General features: G+C 43.1%; 1 protein-coding gene across 5 annotated transcripts in view; it reads right to left on the bottom strand.

Annotated features, from left to right (window-relative positions):
• Positions 1 to 3,233: 3,233 nt before the first annotated feature.
• The window catches only part of SORBS3 (sorbin and SH3 domain containing 3), a 49,498-nt gene continuing 35,767 nt past the window's right edge, over positions 3,234 to 16,964 (bottom strand). For 4 of the 5 annotated variants that reach the window (XM_089538828.1, XM_089538832.1, XM_089538830.1 and 1 more), the window contains 8 exons: positions 15,633 to 15,718; positions 14,571 to 14,617; positions 13,796 to 13,910; positions 11,951 to 12,076; positions 9,530 to 10,048; positions 7,607 to 7,704; positions 6,874 to 6,980; positions 3,234 to 5,917 (listed from right to left, as the gene is read on the bottom strand). In XM_089538828.1, the coding sequence (XP_089394954.1) occupies positions 5,856 to 5,917; positions 6,874 to 6,980; positions 7,607 to 7,704; positions 9,530 to 10,048; positions 11,951 to 12,076; positions 13,796 to 13,910; positions 14,571 to 14,617; positions 15,633 to 15,718 (1,160 nt within the window). In that variant the 3' untranslated portion in view covers positions 3,234 to 5,855. The remainder of the gene's footprint in view (positions 5,918 to 6,873; positions 6,981 to 7,606; positions 7,705 to 9,529; positions 10,049 to 11,950; positions 12,077 to 13,795; positions 13,911 to 14,570; positions 14,618 to 15,632; positions 15,719 to 16,964) is intronic. The other variant, XR_016282363.1, reaches the window with a different exon arrangement.

Raw genomic sequence — 16,964 nt, 5'->3', positions numbered from 1 at the left:
CATACAATCCTATGTATATTTGCTTGTGGATAAACCCCATTAAGCACAATGAGGCTTCCTTCTGAATACATATTTATGCCTGGAGTGTATTCCTTGTATCGTCTTTCTTCTTTTAAGATCTCCCAAACTTTAATTAATTTTTTTGTAAATTGAAACCCAGTCCTCTTCCCAACATTGGAAGAAGGGAGCAAAACAAAACCCTTCCAGGGTTGTCTCCAAGCAGACAAAGACAAAGCAATACACAGATAACAAAGTTAATAAAACATATGTTTATTTTCTTAAGTGAAAATGCTTCAAAATGTTATTTCTTTTCTCTTTTTTTCCACTCTTTGCAAAGGAAAACATTTCCTAGGATGAGGAAATGAGAGAGAGATATCAGCTGATATATTGAAATCTCGTCATTCTGAACACTTTTTAAAAGGATACATTAAAGGATCCGAGTCTGGATATTTGTTTTCCTTCGACCCTCTGTAATTTATGTCAATCCTGTTTCTTTGGACTTAATGGATTTCGAAGTGTGGGATCAAAAACTCATAATGAGATTTGCACTTTTAATTTGTAATTCAAATATTGCATCACTGGAATAAGTGATTAAATTTGGTGGGAGGGGTAAGAGATCCTAGTTCAAGTTCTTTAGGTCAGTGCTTCTCAATCTCCAAAGCTGCACATGCCAACTAGTGAGTAAGGCTGCTGCCACACTGCAGAATTAATGCCGTTTGACACCACTTTAACTGCCATGGCTCCATCCTATGGAATCCTAGGGTTTGTAGTTTGTTGTGGCACCAGAGCTCTCTGACAGAGGAGGTTAAATATCTCACAAAACTACACGGCATTTAAAACAGCGTCAAACTGCATTAATTCTGCAGTGCAGATGCAGCCCGAGCACCAGTCAGACGAATGCAGTTTCTAAGCAGGCACACACAGGATCCAATGGCGAATCTAACTTCAGTTAAAGCACAGTATCAAAAGCCTTGTAAGCCTAAATGAATTTTTTTGCTCAAGAAGAAAAGCAAGATTAAAAGAAAATCTTGGTGGAGCATGAGTTTATGCATGCTGGTTTTCAAATACATTCCAATGAGTGCAACTGGATTTAAGGCCAAATAAAGGGCTGGCATCAGAAGTTGGCACAGCCGGGCACCTGCTGAGGCACACATCCTAGCTAAGAAGGAACACATTGCCAATTCTTAGAGGCCCTTGCCCCAACTATTCTTTTCTTATGTCACTACCTATTGGCTTGTATAATCTGAATGCTTCTGGGTGAAATGCTCCTGTTGTTGTTGTGTGCCTTCGTCTTTTCTGACTTATGGCGACTTTAAGACAATCCTATCATGGGGTTTTCTTGGCAAGATTTGGCAAGGCTTGCCTTTGCCTTCCTTTGAGACTGAGAACATGCAACTTGCCCAAGGTCCCCCAGTGGCTGAGAGGGGATTCGAACCCTGGTCTCCAGAGTCCAATGCTCATATCATTACACCATGCTGGCTCTCCATGCTCCCATACCTTCCAAGATTTCATGTTGTTGCTAATGGACTTTAAATTTATTATCTATGTTTTATTGCCCTTTGTCCCTGGTAGCTGCATGGCGAATAAGAGGAGTGGCCTTTGTCAAGATACTTGGATTTCAGGAGCAAGGCTTTCTGCTACGCTTGCAGAATATACACAAAGCAGAAATACGACTGATCGTCTTACTCTGAAAATGGGTTTTAATAACTGGAAGACTGCTTTAGACAGAAAGAATAAAAGATGGTTTGTGCATTGCTCACTCGAACCTCAGAGCATTGTCTGCATGGGAAGATAACAAAGGGAGATCAGCAATGCAGAGATTGCAATCCCATTAGTCACTAAGTAGATTCAGGAAAATAGTAATTGTTTCAGCAAAAAATAGCAGGGGGAGAGAATGGTTTTAATAACTTGAATGTTATTTAATAACTAGAATGGTTTTAATAACTTGAAGGCTTGGATAACTTGAAGAATATAGTTCACCAGCTTTACAGCATTATGTGCAGCGGAAGAAGAGAATTTGCAACTAGGGCTGCATCCTCACTGCATAAATAATCCAGGTTGACACCACTTTATCTGCCATGGCTCAATGATATGGCATTCTGGAAACAGTTTGTTGTGGCTCCCTGAGAGAGAAGGCTAAATATCTCGCAAAACTACAAATCTTGGATTCCATAGCATCCAAGTTGAAATGGTTTCAACCTCGATTATTCCTGCAGTGTGGATGGAGCCAAAGAAAGAGACTGCTGTCCTATTAGTAACTAAGTGGATTCAGAAAAAAATAGTCATTAATGCAGCATTCAATACTGTATTATGTAAGGGAGTACATAACATTCTCAATAATATATTAACTGCCTTTACGCAAGGGCAGTTGCCTTTGACCCACCAGATAGAAGATGATGTTGGTGATAAGAGACTGATCATTGGCCTTATGTGACTGAGCAAGATCCAATATTAAAAGCTGTAGTGAAGGTATCTCTGGCAATGCAACATGCATGCAGAGTTAGGCAGCATCTGCTGGGGCATGCGCAGACACAGAGGGAAAGTAGTCCATATCCAGAAACAACAAAAGATAGGTTTCTACAGTGTTCTGTAGGGTTTCCAGGCTATGTGGCTACGTTCTGGAAGAATTTATTCCTGACGTTTCGCCCGCATCTGAGGCACAGAAAATTATGGACATCGGCCATGAAAGCCTCTGATTTCACATAAGATGGATTCCTGCTTTTAAAAGCAGGTAACACATTTGACTCTGCAGCTGTAGAAAACCTATCAGGTATATTCAGCCAACGCAATGTTGTGCTTTTAAGGATGCTTCGGCCATACTGATCTTAGTATTTCCCAAATGTTAGTCTTCCAAAAGCTTTGGACTTCAGATCCCAAAATTCCTGACTGTTGGCCAAACTTGCTAAGACTTCTGGGAGATGAAGTCCAAAACACTCAGAGAGCCAGACTTTGGGAACTACTGCTGTGGCAGCTGAGTGAATGTATGGAAAAAGACAGGAAATTGAAGTAATATTGCTCCACGACTTGACGCATGGCACAGATTTTTAGCATTCCATGGAAACAAACAGGTCTTCCACTACAATGCAGAAGAATCCTCCATGAGATTGGGTTTTGCAGATTTTCTCATACCAGGCACCTCTGTTTGCAGAGGGAGGCGGATGTCATGTTTGCTTTCATGGTGTCTTGAACCTGTATACATTTGGAGGAAGGAAGATGTGTGCCACTCTGCAAAGTGAAATGTTAGTTCAATGGCGTTTTATTGAGAGGACAAGCTGCATAGATAATAATATAAACAATCCTTGTTTTCCCAGGCCTAACCAATCAAACAGTGTTTTTTGTACTGGGCCAAGATATTTTGTGGTCAGACCCAAAGGCCAAGATGATGCTTATATAAACTCATTCAAAAACCAATTGAAGGAGTACTTGGAGCCTTATCGCACGAGGGAAAAAAGACGAAAGGGAATGGGAGAGTAGCGACTTGCTCCATGCCTCCGCAAACCCTCGGAGAACTTGCATCCTCCTTCTTGGGATGGTCATAAAAGCGTGCCTTTTGTCAAACTGATTTTTCCAGCATAACAAAAGAGACACTTTTATTACCTTCTCTCTCAGGAAGAGAACAAAAGTGCTACGGTGCATACAGACAGGCACAGAGAAAGCGGATACTCTCCTACACCGTTGTGGCTTTCTTTTTTCATGTAATAAAGATTGAGTTTTCCTTCAGGACTGGTGATGAAACAATATCCTCAGCTCTGTCCTCCAACACCACATTGCTACTTTTCCACCAGTTTTCAAACTTAAAGGAAACCTGGGATGTCTTACAAATGTACCTCAAATGGTCCTGGAGATAGTAATAGCAAACAGATGTCTGTGAGATGGAGAAATCCCTATCCTTTTGAAAATGTGCAGAGGCATCACTCTCAGGATGTAGGTTATGAAGGCAGCTGAGTGAGACTCTAATCCTTAGAACATGTGAGAGAATTCTTTGCAATGCACTGGGTTCAGTGGCAGATGCAAATTGTTGTGGCAGCCAGAAAGTATTCCCCAGAGGTAGAATGTCTGAAAACCACTGAATTGAGAGGCAGAACCTGAACCTGCTGAGATGTGATTGCAAACAAAGAGCAACTGGTCCTGTTTTGTTGTTGTGTGCCTTCAAGTCATTTTTGGCTTATGGTGACCCTAAGGTGACTCTATCATGGGGTTTTCTGGGGCTAAGGGTGTGTGACTCTCCCAAATTCACCCAGTGGTTTTCCATAGCCAAGCAGGGAATTGAACGTTGATCTCCAGAGCCGTCATCCAATGCTCATATCACTACACCACGCTCTCTGGCCCTGTTTACACATGGCTGGTTCCAACCAGAAAATTTCCTATCCTAGAACTAGGACTGTGTCAATGTGCAGTTGTTTAGTTGTTGCATGGAGGGACGAGACTGTTAGTACTATGCATGGAGCTGCAGGCAGCACAGATATCACAGTGTTCAGACCCGATACGATCTTCTACTCTTTTCTTTCCTCTGCTCCCCTGCCTCACCAGCTGCAGCCCCCAGGAGTTTGCGAACAACGCTTCTTGTGTGTAGATGGGTATTTTGTCCCCAGATATCTCCCCTCTGGCATTGACCCCTGACTTTGGAGTTGAAAGGAGACTCCTGGAATAGAAAGATCAAGGAGGTAAAATGGTGGAAAGAGGCAACATAACTGGGCGACATGTTCTACCACAGGACCCTTGCATTGGTCCCTGGCTTCTGCAGCTGGACATGAGATACAACTTTGAAGAAAAATTGACCGTATATGCAAAAGCAGCAGCAGAGAACCACCATTGTTTCTGATTTTAGGCTATTAGCATCAAAGTTAGTAACCTCAGTAATCAGGGATAATAACTATTGCAGTTATTGGGAGTTAAACTGGGGAGGAGAGGGCTCCTCAAGAAGGATCAGCTTTGGAAGAAGGAATGCCATACTGTGCCTCAACAGCAAAGTAGCTCTTGGTATTCTAATTCTCCCAAAGATTCATGCCTTGTTGGAGTTTGACAAACAAATAAAAGGTAATAAAGATAAAAATCACACACCCACGCTCCTGCAGGGCTTAATATTAAAGAGCAATAACTGCATGTTGTTTAGCTCCAAGTGCTAAAATCAGGTGGAGAAGCTGTTTAAATCAAGGTTCAGTAAACAAAACCTTTTGAGAAGTTAGGCAAGGTATGAAAATGTTCATACTAGTGGCCATGCAGTGTGTTTCACTGCATATGGATCTGTGTCACAGCCTTTTGTTAGCAGATCCCAGCCACTCCATGGGACCTGAGATACATCTCTATTAGTAGCAATGTTCAGCAATGGTACTGGGATGTTGATCACACAATAAGTCTTCAGCCATCAATATAGCATCCAGTACATTCCAGGGAGGTGGATCTTTTTGCGTGGGAGATGTAGTGTAGGACAGCCACTGGGGCACGGTCTCTCTTCACCTCCCTTTGGATGAAACGCCAGATTAGTTCATTAAGTAGAAATTTAGTTGGGGCAGCAGGACAGAATCTGGGAGACACCAGTACTTTCTGCTCAGGGTAAGGCTCTACTTTGTCATGGAAAGACTGGCCTTCTGTAAATAATGGGAAAAGAAATAAGCCTGCAACTGCTCCAATAAAGGGGAGGCCAGGATACATCACTGGAAGGCAAGGCACACAGGATGCTAGGTAACAAAGGTCAAGGTTTTGTTGAAGAGAACTTAGGGATCAAGGTTGGTTCTCACATCATCTCTTCTTTCCACTCCTTGCCTACAGTCTTGAGAGCCTCTCTCCAGGGAAACCAGTGCAGAAGAGACTGATTCATTCTCCATTTGGTGCACAAGGGGATGGCTGCAGGACAGTCACACAGGGGCAACATAGTTCCCAGGGAAAGTGCCAAATTTTTGCGTTCTTCTAGAGACACCTGCAGAAGGAACAAAAGAGAGAGACATCCCTGATGACAGAAGAAGCCCATGGCTGCCCATTCGGCAGCAGAATGCTTTCCTGGTGCTTTCTGAACCAGCCTCTTCAAATAAAAAGTGGGCTTCAAGGAAGCCAGTAAGTCATCTTACTAATTCACCATATCTTTGAAGCTTCTGTTTCATGGTCTTCAGAAACAACCCATTAACCCAAAATATGAAAAAGTTGCTTTTTGGACTACAGAAGTTGAAAAAGTAGCTTCTTCAAGCTCTGTTCTCATCCAGATTTTGGGAGATGGTCTAGAAACTCTTGTTAAATTGCACCTATTCAGATCATGAGCTGGAAGGCAAGAATTCTTTCCCAGCCATGCTGGACTATTCAGTCTGGAAACAAAGGGGAAATCTTAAGGACTCAAGTTTTAACAACAATTTAATTGCCATTTATATATTCTAATTAAATGTGGACATTTGGGTAGTGACTAAGAATGCACCTGCCCCGCTTTAACCACCATGGAATTCTGGGTTTTGTAGTTTTGTAAGATATTTAGCCTTCTCTGTCGGAGAGCCTGGTGCCAAATTACAAATCCCAGGATTTCATAGCATGGAGCCGTGACAGTTAAAGTGGTGTCAAACTGCATCAATTCTGCAGTGCAGATGCAACTTAACAGCAATCAAAGAGAACCCTACAACATATAGAAGTGGGAGGAGACCAACTCCCCCAAATTGTATTTTCTTCCTGCCACCTAAATGGCACCCAAATCTTTTACCTGCTTGGTACCGTATGTTATGGTAGTCTTTTCCTAACTGTAGAGATGAAACCTAAAGATAGATGGCAAAACCCTAGAGAACTCTTAACCCATTTTCTAGTCCTAGGATTGCAATGCCTCTCAACAGATTTGGTATTACATCATCTTTCAGGGTTCATTGCTTCCTCCATTCCCTTGCTCCTATGCAAACATACCCACAAACCAGCCATCATCGCACTGCTGCATCACATCCACTCGGTCTCCTTCGTGGAGCTCTAGCTCATCTTCATTCTGCGGTCTATACTGATAAAGAGCCAGGTACCTGTAACACCAAAGCCATCAGTGAGTGCACTGCTTTTTGTTGTTCATTTAACAAGATTTTAAAATGGCAAGAGCTGCTTTCTGTTGTCAAAAAAGTGTCACCCAAATTGCAAAAATCAAAAAATGTACAAACACAGAGTAAACATTTTGTTCCAGACTCCCATTCTGCAGGCTCTGCGGACGGACCAGAGGCACTGAACTGTGCTTTCCAAATGGAAAAGGAATGTGCCGAGGCAAACACTCTGCCTGCTCTCCTCCCGCATTCTCATCCTTCGCTCTCAACATGCTGGGGGAAGGGAGAGAAGCCCCACAGCTTGGGGGACCCTTGAGTTGTCTCAGCTTTTCAAGCAGGACTATGCAAGGCTGTGCAAAAAGGGCAGTCAAGGGACAGGTAGGGCAGCCAGCCGCTTCCGCTTCCTCAGGCACTCTGGGAGCCTTTCTGAAAAAAGCCCTTGTTCTGAGCAACAATCCAGGCACTGTCCTGGTCTAGCACCCAAGGCAGCCGTCTGCAGCCAGCCCTCTCTATGGGTCACTTCCCAGGGATGGATGCTCTGGCTAACTGCCAGCCAGAGCAAAGCTATTCCCTTCGCACTTCCCTCGCAAAACTGCAAAACTGGCCTCACTTACGGGGTCCACTGTATACTGGATGGGGGAGCTTCGGACATTTGCCCAGGGCTGCGCAACTGGGGAGATTGAGAAGAAGCGGCCGTCTCAAGGGCTGAGTCCTGCAGACAGAGAAAGGAGAAGCCATGGTGACAATGCAGTCTATCGTTGGAGCTAAAAAAGGCAGAGACACAATAAAAGGAAGATGTTTCTAACAACTAGGAGGAACAGAGACAGTGTGTGAAATGCTGCCTTATTGAGCTCTTGGGACAAGCTGACATGCCATTCATTTAAATTTTTAAAAAGATGGACAGACTAGTTGTTATGAATAGGAAAGCGGGGAAAAAGTAGCTGGAAATCTTTGCTCAGTCCATTACCCCAAGAAATGCAAAACTGTAATCCTCTTGAATAAGCAATCTAGGAAACATAATGCATTTCGTCACCCCTTTTATGAGGTCAGGCAAGGTTTTAAACCAACAGCTCTGATGATATTCACGACCCAGAGACAAATGTTTCGGATGCACAGGTAATCCTCTCTCAGCCACTAGAGAATTTGTTTTTAATAAAAAGGCATACTGCTCTCTCTTGGTCATCATTCCAGTTCTAAATACCAGAGTTTTCAAAAGACAGACACTTCCCAAATGTAATATAATTAATGCAACTAAAAAATGCACCTATATACCCAGTCTCCAAGAGCATAGTGGGTCTGGAAGGGCCTGGTTCTAAACTTTTCTCTGCCTTGTACTACTTTTTGAAGTGTTAGGCTTTATCTCACAGACAGTCCCTTGATGATGGTGAATCCGACACTACAAATGTAGGTCTGCTAAATCACTTATGAATCAGGGTTGTTGTTGTTGTTGGGTTTTTTCCAACTTATGGTGACTCCAAGATGGGGTGTTCTTGGCAAGGTTTGTTCAGAGGAGGTTTGCCATTGCCTTCCCCTGAGGCTGAGAGAGTGTGACTTGCCCAAGATTACCCAGTGGGTTTCATGGCCAAACTGGGAAGCAATCCCTGGTCTCCAGAGTCGTAGTCCAACATTCAAACCACTACACCACAATGGCTCTCCGTGAATTAGGATGAATAGTACCAATTATTAGAACAACAACAACAACAACAACAAAGCACGTAGGCTTGATCCTCCCCCTGCCTCAAGCTGACCTCCATGCAGCTTGTCTTCAAACGTCATTGTTTTTCCAGCTGGGTTCCAGGACAGAAAGTGCATTTGGAGGAAAGCAGTAGGCAGGGAAAAGAGTTCACGCCTTTTCCCTCCAGGAATCAGTTGATCCTCATCCCAGTTTATACATGACTGGACAGGCTGGTCAGGGTTTAAATTAGGGGTGGGGAAAAAGTGCATCCCCCCCAGAGGACTGCGTGGGTGACTACTTTGCTATAGGGAGCATCAGCTGTTTTAGGGCAGGTGTGGCCTTTAATTAACAAGTAAGTAAACTGGAAGAAGACATGACTCACTAGAAAAGACAATAATGCTTGGGAAGGGAGAAGACCGTAGAAAAAGAGGAAGACCAAATACCTACATTCCTGTATATAGTGTTGTAAGTATGGAAAAGCAGTATGCAAAGGTCTCTTGTTGCACCTTTGAGACCTACTGTGTGAAAGAAGCAGGGCATCTGAGGAAGTAGGTTGCATCTGGATTGCAGAAGTAATGCAATTTGACACTGATTTAATTGTCATGGCTCCATCATCCTATGGAATCCTGGGATTTGCAGTTTGTTGTGGCACCAGAGCACTCTGAGAGAGAAGGCTAAACAGCCCACAAAACTACAAATCCCAGAATTCCATCGCATGGAGTCAAGGCAATTAAAGTGGTGTCAAACTTTATCAGTGCTGCAGTGGTTGGCCCTGGATCTGGCAAGCTAGCATGTGGGACAGGATTGTGGGGCTGTAAGTAGGAAAACATACCTGAAGGTAAGAGAATAGCAAGCAACTCACCTGCTGTTGGAAGGCAGTCCGTAGCTTTGGAGCCAAGAGAGGGGCAGCAGGTCTTGGAAGCTCATGCGTCTGGAAGGAAGAGGCAGGTGGCAAGTTGTGGCTAGAAGTTTTGACTGGACTCTGGTTTTGGAGACTGCCCGAGGCTACTCTTGGAGAGCTTTGGGGTCTGTGGGGCACAGCTTCAACATGTTCTAACTTGGGGGACACGGGGAAAGTGAATCCAGAGTGGCTGGAGGAGGAGGAGGATGGCACATCTGTGACCAGGGAGCTCTGCGTGCTGAAAGGCGAGGTGTCTGGCTGCCATCTGGTGCTCGCATTGGGGGAATGCAACTGGGATGGCGAAGCCGAACGAACCCGGAGGCTTGGAGAAGAAGGAAACTCAGACTCGGAGTTCTTGACTCTTGGCTCCTTTCCCACCTGCACATAGCTGGCTGGGAAAATACCCTGGCGGTTAGTGCCAGAGATGCGTCCTTCGTACCAGTTTTCATCCACTCGGCGGACCAGGCAGATGCGTTCACCCTAGCGGCAAAGGGGAAAGGGGAAAGTTAGCATGTCCCGGGAGCAAAGGAACCTGGAAGGCTGAAATATAGGCCCAGTGAGCCATTTTCTGCCCTTCTAAAAGAGATGAGTTTAAATAGGCTGGAATTCAACCCCCGGCACAATTGGCCCAGCTTGATGCACCTGCAAGCACTTTCACCCCCGCCAACCGTTGTCCTGCTCCACTTGTCTGTCTAGTTCCATCCTGCTGCCAAGTTTAGCAACCGTACCTCAGGCTAATCCTTTCCTTGATCTGTATACAGAGAACTCTCTATCTCTTGCCCCAGGAAAGTGTCCAGAAATTTCAACTGGTTGAGTATCCTGCAACCAGACTGCTGCCAAGCCAGTTACAAGAATCATGAGACCTCCCTATTACAACAGGTTCACTGAATACCAGTCTTTTTCCAAGTTATGACCTACAGTGCCCTACACAACTTGAAATCAGACTGTTTTAACTTGTATTCCTCCCTATGACCTACTGGAGAGCCAGATTCATGGGTGCTTTAGTTGTATATTCCTCCATGGCATGGGATTGGAGAAGGTGGCCCTTGTGGTCCCTTCCAAGCCTAGGATGGTCTTAAATACCCTTGCTAAGTCTCCATAGTCCTTCCCAAGTTTTAAGATCTTCATTGGAGGCCCTTCTCTCATATCCACCACACTCAACTCAGCAACTGACTCCATAGCAAGAGAGCCTCTTTGTTGTCCTTGTGCCAACAAGCAAAGATGTTTTTATTTAGACAGATCCTTGGCATGTAACCTAAATCACTGCTGGAGAAGTTTTTAACTAGCTGGGTGTTTCATGTATGTGTCTTAAGTGCTTTTTATATTTTAAGCAAAGTTTAGTTTTTATCTGAATTACTATGTTATTGTTAGCCAGCTGAGCACTATTTTAGGCAGAAAAGGTGGATAGGAACTCCGTGAACTATTTAGGAACACCTTTCACATAGGAATTTCGTAATGTGAAACAGCTTGCATTTGACTCACATAATTCCAAATTCCTTCCTTTCCTTAGAAAATAGAACCAGGTGCGACTGTACTGAGGATGTACTACTTAACAGATAAAAAATTGCTAAGATAGCAGGAAGAAGAATATAGCATTTATACTGAGCAGAAAACATTCTTGTCTCTCCTAAAAGATTTGCTGCGAGATTTTACTTTTTTTAAAAAAAAATGACTTTTTAAAAGCTTTCTGCCCAGGTAAGCAAAAATGCATGAAATATTATTTGTCTAATTAATCTTTAACATAAAACTTTGGAGTCTGTTGATGCAAAGTTTCTCAAAGGAATAGCAAGGTCACCTTTATTATTCAAGGTCTAATTATTATTAGACAAATACAAAGAGCTTGCCTGAAGCAGCAGATTCCATTAAATGGTCAGAAAATACTCTAAAGGCACCAGAGCCCATCTGATCTTGGAAGCTAAGCAGGATCAGCCCTGGTTAGTCCTTTGATGGGAGACTGCCAACAAATCCCAAGTGCTGTAGGCTAGATTTCAGAGGAAGGGGCTGGCAAAGCCACCTCTGAGTATTCCTTGCCTTAGAAGATGCTATTAAATTAATGCGGTTGCCATAAATCAACAAGCAACTTGAAGGCGCATAGATACATGAAGTGCCAATCACTTGGTTTATTGCATTTTTCCCCCACTGGCACAAGAGACATGATTTGGATCTTCTGCCCCAGGCCCTAAAATGATGGCTGCTTCAGAGCTCAGTTTATGAGAAGCAGAGACAGACAACCAAACATCTGTTAGAGAAGAATAAATCTGGCCTGGAGCCCATGAGAGTCAGTGGAAGCAGACTTTGAGCTCCTTTATCACTGATCTGGAATCCATTTGTGCACCAATGTTGGGCCTCCCCAGCTCTTTGCTTTAAATTTGCTTTGGGTACCTTCCGAAATGACAGCTCCACTGGCAGGTCCCCTTTGAAATTGTACTGTGCCACAGCCTCTCCATATTCCAGGACCTGGATGGTGGGGGATTTAATAGGCTTGGGGATTTCAGTTGGAGGCAGGACCTGTTTTGAAAAAGAAGCAGAGGCAGCATGGCACAATGAGTTATGGTTTTGGACTGGGACCCAGAATTCATAGATTCACTGCCAGGGTGCATCTATACTGTAGAAATAATGCAGTGTGACCCCCACTTAAAAGTGCTGCAGCTCCATCCTATGGAATCCTGGGTTTGGTAGTTTTACAAGGTCTTTAGCCTTCACTGTCAATGAGTGTTGGTGACTCACCAAACTACAAATCCCAGGATTCTGTATGATGGAGCCATGGCTATCCAAGTGGTGCCAAACTACATCATTTCTACTTTGTAAATGCACCCTCAGTGACTGGGTTCTGACATCATGATAAACCAGGAGGGAGGAAAGCATACCTTCTGGGCTTCATCCAGCTCTCCACAACCATTTTTATAGCACCCCCAACACCATTGGGAGAATCTAATTTAAAGCAAGCATTTAGCTTAATTTAAATGGCCATTTGACACCAAAAGCATGCAACAAGTCGTCTTTAAACTGGGCTTCCCCAGACGGCTGCTGAAATCATAATAATAATCTAGCATGCCCAACAGTTCATGTGCAGCTAGGTGTCCTGGGCTGCTATGTTTTCTTGGAGAAAGTAGGAAGACACCCATGAACACACCCAACTCTCCTTGAAACTGCACATTGCAAGACAAGATCCACAGAGCCAGGAAGGTAGTCCTTCAGGAAAGCTCCTCTACCATGATCAGTCGAAGAAACCCAGATAAGCTTCCAAGGAACAACTGCAATGCACTATACACAAGATCTTCTCCTACATCATCCAGCTTGCCCACCCATCATCTTCTTTGGATCTTCTCCATTTGAGGTGAGTCGAGTGTCAAATGGGAGAAGGCAGTGGCCTACCTCTGCCCTAGGAAAATATTCCCTACCCACAACAGGGCTTTTAACCTCTGATATATTTTCATTCTTCTGTGCTGTTCTTCTATTGACAATTGCTGTCTTTTTGTGTCTTGTAGCATATTCTAAAGTGCCTTGGAAATGATTAATTAAAAGGCAGCATAACTATCTTTTAAAGGGACCCAGAGTCCTGGGAATCCTAAATGAAAATTGGTACCCTAAGATATGATTTGGACTTCAGCATTGCCAGTCCATGTAGTGCATTTAATTTGGCAGAAGTGCAAATGCAAAGCAGTGCCAGCTTACCCTAAGCAGCTCACTGAAAGATGCATGTGCATCAGGAGAGAAAATCTGCTCCCTACATATCAGAATGCTGGCTGTGAAGAACTGTTTGTTGATGAAACCCAGTTGTACATGAGCCTTTCATGTTTTATTCAGGCCAACTGTAAGTGAACTGTGCCAGATATCTTCTTTGAAACAACCGTAAGAACACAGAAAACTGCCTTATGCTAGACCAGATGATGGGACTCAGAATGGGAGAGCTTTGCCCCCCTAATTTAGGCAATGGGGGGAACAATTGGGCACCAAGGATCAGGACTACCAAGACTTCTATACAGCTGAGCCCTTTGGGGAACTACCTATCCTGGTGCCTTAGTTTATAGCCATCTTTGCATTTGCTCAATACAGTCTTATATAGTTCCCATTTTCTTTTATATATTAATTTTATGCAAAGAGCTTGAGTTGTTTAAATCTGATCTCAAAAATCCCTCTCTTTCCTCTCTTCTGACTGAAAACAAACACACTCCTACAGATAAGGCAAATACCAAAGACTTACTTGAAATGCCAAGGCATGCTTACCTCAACATAGTTGGCAGGGAAAATACCCACCCTGCCATGATGCTCTCCTTCCAGCCAGTTTTTGTCCACTTCCTTGTGGATGTAGACAATGTCCCCCTTCTGCAAGGTCAGTTCCCTGAAAAGTCAGAGCATGGCCATCTACCATCAAAGGTGCACAGCATATCCCATTAGGAAAAGCTATAAGACATTTTTATCTTTAAACATGGGGAGAGCCAGCGTAGTGTAGTGAATGTTGGACTGTGACTCTGGAGACCATGGCAAACCTCCTCTGAACAAATCTTGCCAAGAAAACCTCATGATAGGTTTGCCTTAGGGTCACCGTAAGTCGGAAATGACTTGAAGGCACACAGCGCACACACAAACATCTGCTCTTAATTCATCTTTTATCTCTCACCTCCTTCCCACTACCTTCCCTTTTGTGTCTCATCTGTTGCATTCAGACAGAAAGCTCCTCAAGACTGCATCCTATCTTTTTAAAAGGCTATCCTATACAGCGCCGTATTATCGTAATGCTATTACAAAAATCAGTCAAATCAGTTAGAACTTAAAAACTGGTAAATGGTTAGACATTGATGTTGAGATACTATGTGATGCCACTGAAATACAATGGTACTTGATCAATAAAAACTTGAGTTATGTAATACCATTGAGATACTATGGTACTTTAGCAATACCATTGAGATACTATGGTATTTTATCAATATTAGTTTCCAACCAGCTACTCACATTCAACTAAGTTCATTCAATTAAAAGAGGGACAGTTATTGTTACTTACTTTGGTGACTCTGCTTGGAAATCAAATTTGAGTCGAGCAGCTTTCATCTGGAAGGAGGAGAAAAATGGGTTAATGCTGGATATGCAGTTAAGATACCTAATGCAAAACCACTGCATTTTAAAAAGGAAACCTGGGCGCCTTGCCAGCATCGTACCAGAAACAAAACAAGGAGCTAAACCAAAAACAAGAGAATTAAATATCCTTAGCTTGGATCATAGAGTGCCCTGAAGGAACAAGATCCACTAAGCCACAGGCGACTCTTGCCTAAGAAAGGAAACTGGATTCCGACAAACAAGAACATATATCTCAAGGCATTTTTGCAGCTAATTCACCCCCTCACCTTTGGCGCTGTTCATGTGCTAGTTATGCATGAGTCATGGAAGATTTGTGCTGACCAAATTCCTCTGAGAATCATCTAAAATTCTCGTCGACGGGGCCTCCCTTCCAGAAAGAAGTAATGCTATCTATGGTGGACACCGAAGAAGTTGGTTCTACTCTGGTTATCCACAACAAGTAGGTGTTTGTGCTCTTCTCAAAAGAAAAATGTGCACACTTTTCAGGTTAAAGCAGATTAATGATTTGCTAGCTGAAAGCAACTGTTGGTATGAACATGAGCTGTTATGCGGCTCAGTGTAAATATACTCGGGGTGCATCTACACTGCAGAAATGATGCAGTTTGACACCACTTTAAGTGCTGTAGCTCCTTCCTATGGAATCCTGGGGTTTGTAGTTTTACAAGGTCTTGAGTCTTCGTTGCCGAAGCATGTTGGTGCCTCACAAAGCTACAAATCCCAAGATGCTGTAGCATGGAAGCATGGCAGTTAAAGTGGTGTCAAAGCAGACTTTCAGCTGCACCCTGAAAGTCAGTACAGTTATCCACAGATACTTTATCCACATATTTAATCATTCATGGCTTGAAAATATGGTCTCCAGCATCATACTCCAATGCTCAAGCCACTATGCCATGATGGCTCTCAATTATGCAGTAAAGCATTTTAATTCTGGATTGCTGATATGCCTAATGTATTATGTGTCTCCTGTTGGGTGGGAGTGAGGTCTTACCTTCTTCTCATCTTTCTTTGGGGGACTATCCAGGAAAATTTCCATAGAATCAAGGAAGGGAGATTGTCCAACAAGCCTCAGAGGATCTGTGCAAAGAATTGAAAGAGAAAGAGTCCAGTTTGGAAAAGACATTTCCCACAAGAAGGAATGTTCCCGTCTCCTGGAAGATCAGCCGAGGCATGAGTCATATGGAAAAAACAGAGCTTAACTTAAGCCAGGACACAATCCCAAAAGCCAATTTTCAAAGCTAGACCTCTGGAAGTAGGAAACAGGGACTACTATTCAGTACAGATCATGCACACACACAAGCAATTAAGAAACAGATTGGAAAAATAAAAGCAACGCGTTTCCACCTTCTTCAGCAGAAGGTGGAAAGACAACTGAAAACAAATAGAAAACGTAAAGATCAAGCAACATACAAACGTTTGCACAAAGTCGTTGCCACATACAACAGCATGCATCTATTTCTGCACTGTAGAAAAATGTAGTTAGACACCACTTTAAGTGCTGTAGTTCCATCCTATGAAATCCTTTGATTTTTAGTTTTATAAGGCCTTTAGTATTCCCTGCCTAAGAGTACTGATGCCTCACAAAGCCACAAATCCCAGGATTCTATAGACTGGAATGTGCCCTCCCTCCGTAACTGTCATCCTTGGGCCTGTGAGGGAGAGAACGGGCTGGCCTGAAGACACAGTATTCTTGACTGTATATTATATTGGAACATGTTTAAAATGTATATTCCCTTTGAACTTGGAAACCGCTTTGATCTCCCAGGAAAAGCGGTATAGAAATAAATATTTTATTATTTATTATTATTTATTATGGCAGTTAAAAAGGTGTCAAACTGCATTATTTCTACAGTACAGATGCACCCTCAGTGAACTCATTCAACCCATATAAACCCTTGCCAACAAGGAATTGCTTAAAGAAGATACTGTTGATCTTATATAAACCCTAAATTCAGAGTTGGAGGTTAGGCTATATATCCATGATACCCTAGGCTTATATACCTGGATACTCTGTCATCTCAGACTTCTACAATATCAGCAAAATCAATAGATTTTACAAAACATAAAACCGTTAACTGACCCCAATAGGAATACATGTAAGAAATAAACATTTCCAAGGCCTTTTTAAAACTTTGGCAATGTCGGAGCATAGACTATTCTTGGTGCTCTGTGCTGTTTGTTAATCCCTTTAATAAATGCATATATTTTTAGTGATTAGCCTCATCTTTCTGGAATCCAGGACAAATTTGGGAGAAGTGCTATTGCCTTGCTTTTAAATATCTCTCCCTCTCTCTGTTTTGCTCCAGCACTGAAGCAGCATGAC

The sequence above is a fragment of the Sceloporus occidentalis genome, unplaced genomic scaffold, assembly GCF_023333645.1.
Source record: "Sceloporus occidentalis isolate IW3139 unplaced genomic scaffold, rSceOcc1.0.p SCAF_9, whole genome shotgun sequence".
In the NCBI taxonomy this organism is placed as follows: Eukaryota; Metazoa; Chordata; class Lepidosauria; order Squamata; family Phrynosomatidae; genus Sceloporus; species Sceloporus occidentalis.
The sequence above is the reverse complement of the archived record's forward strand: the minus strand, read 5'-3'. Positions and strand labels throughout refer to the sequence as shown.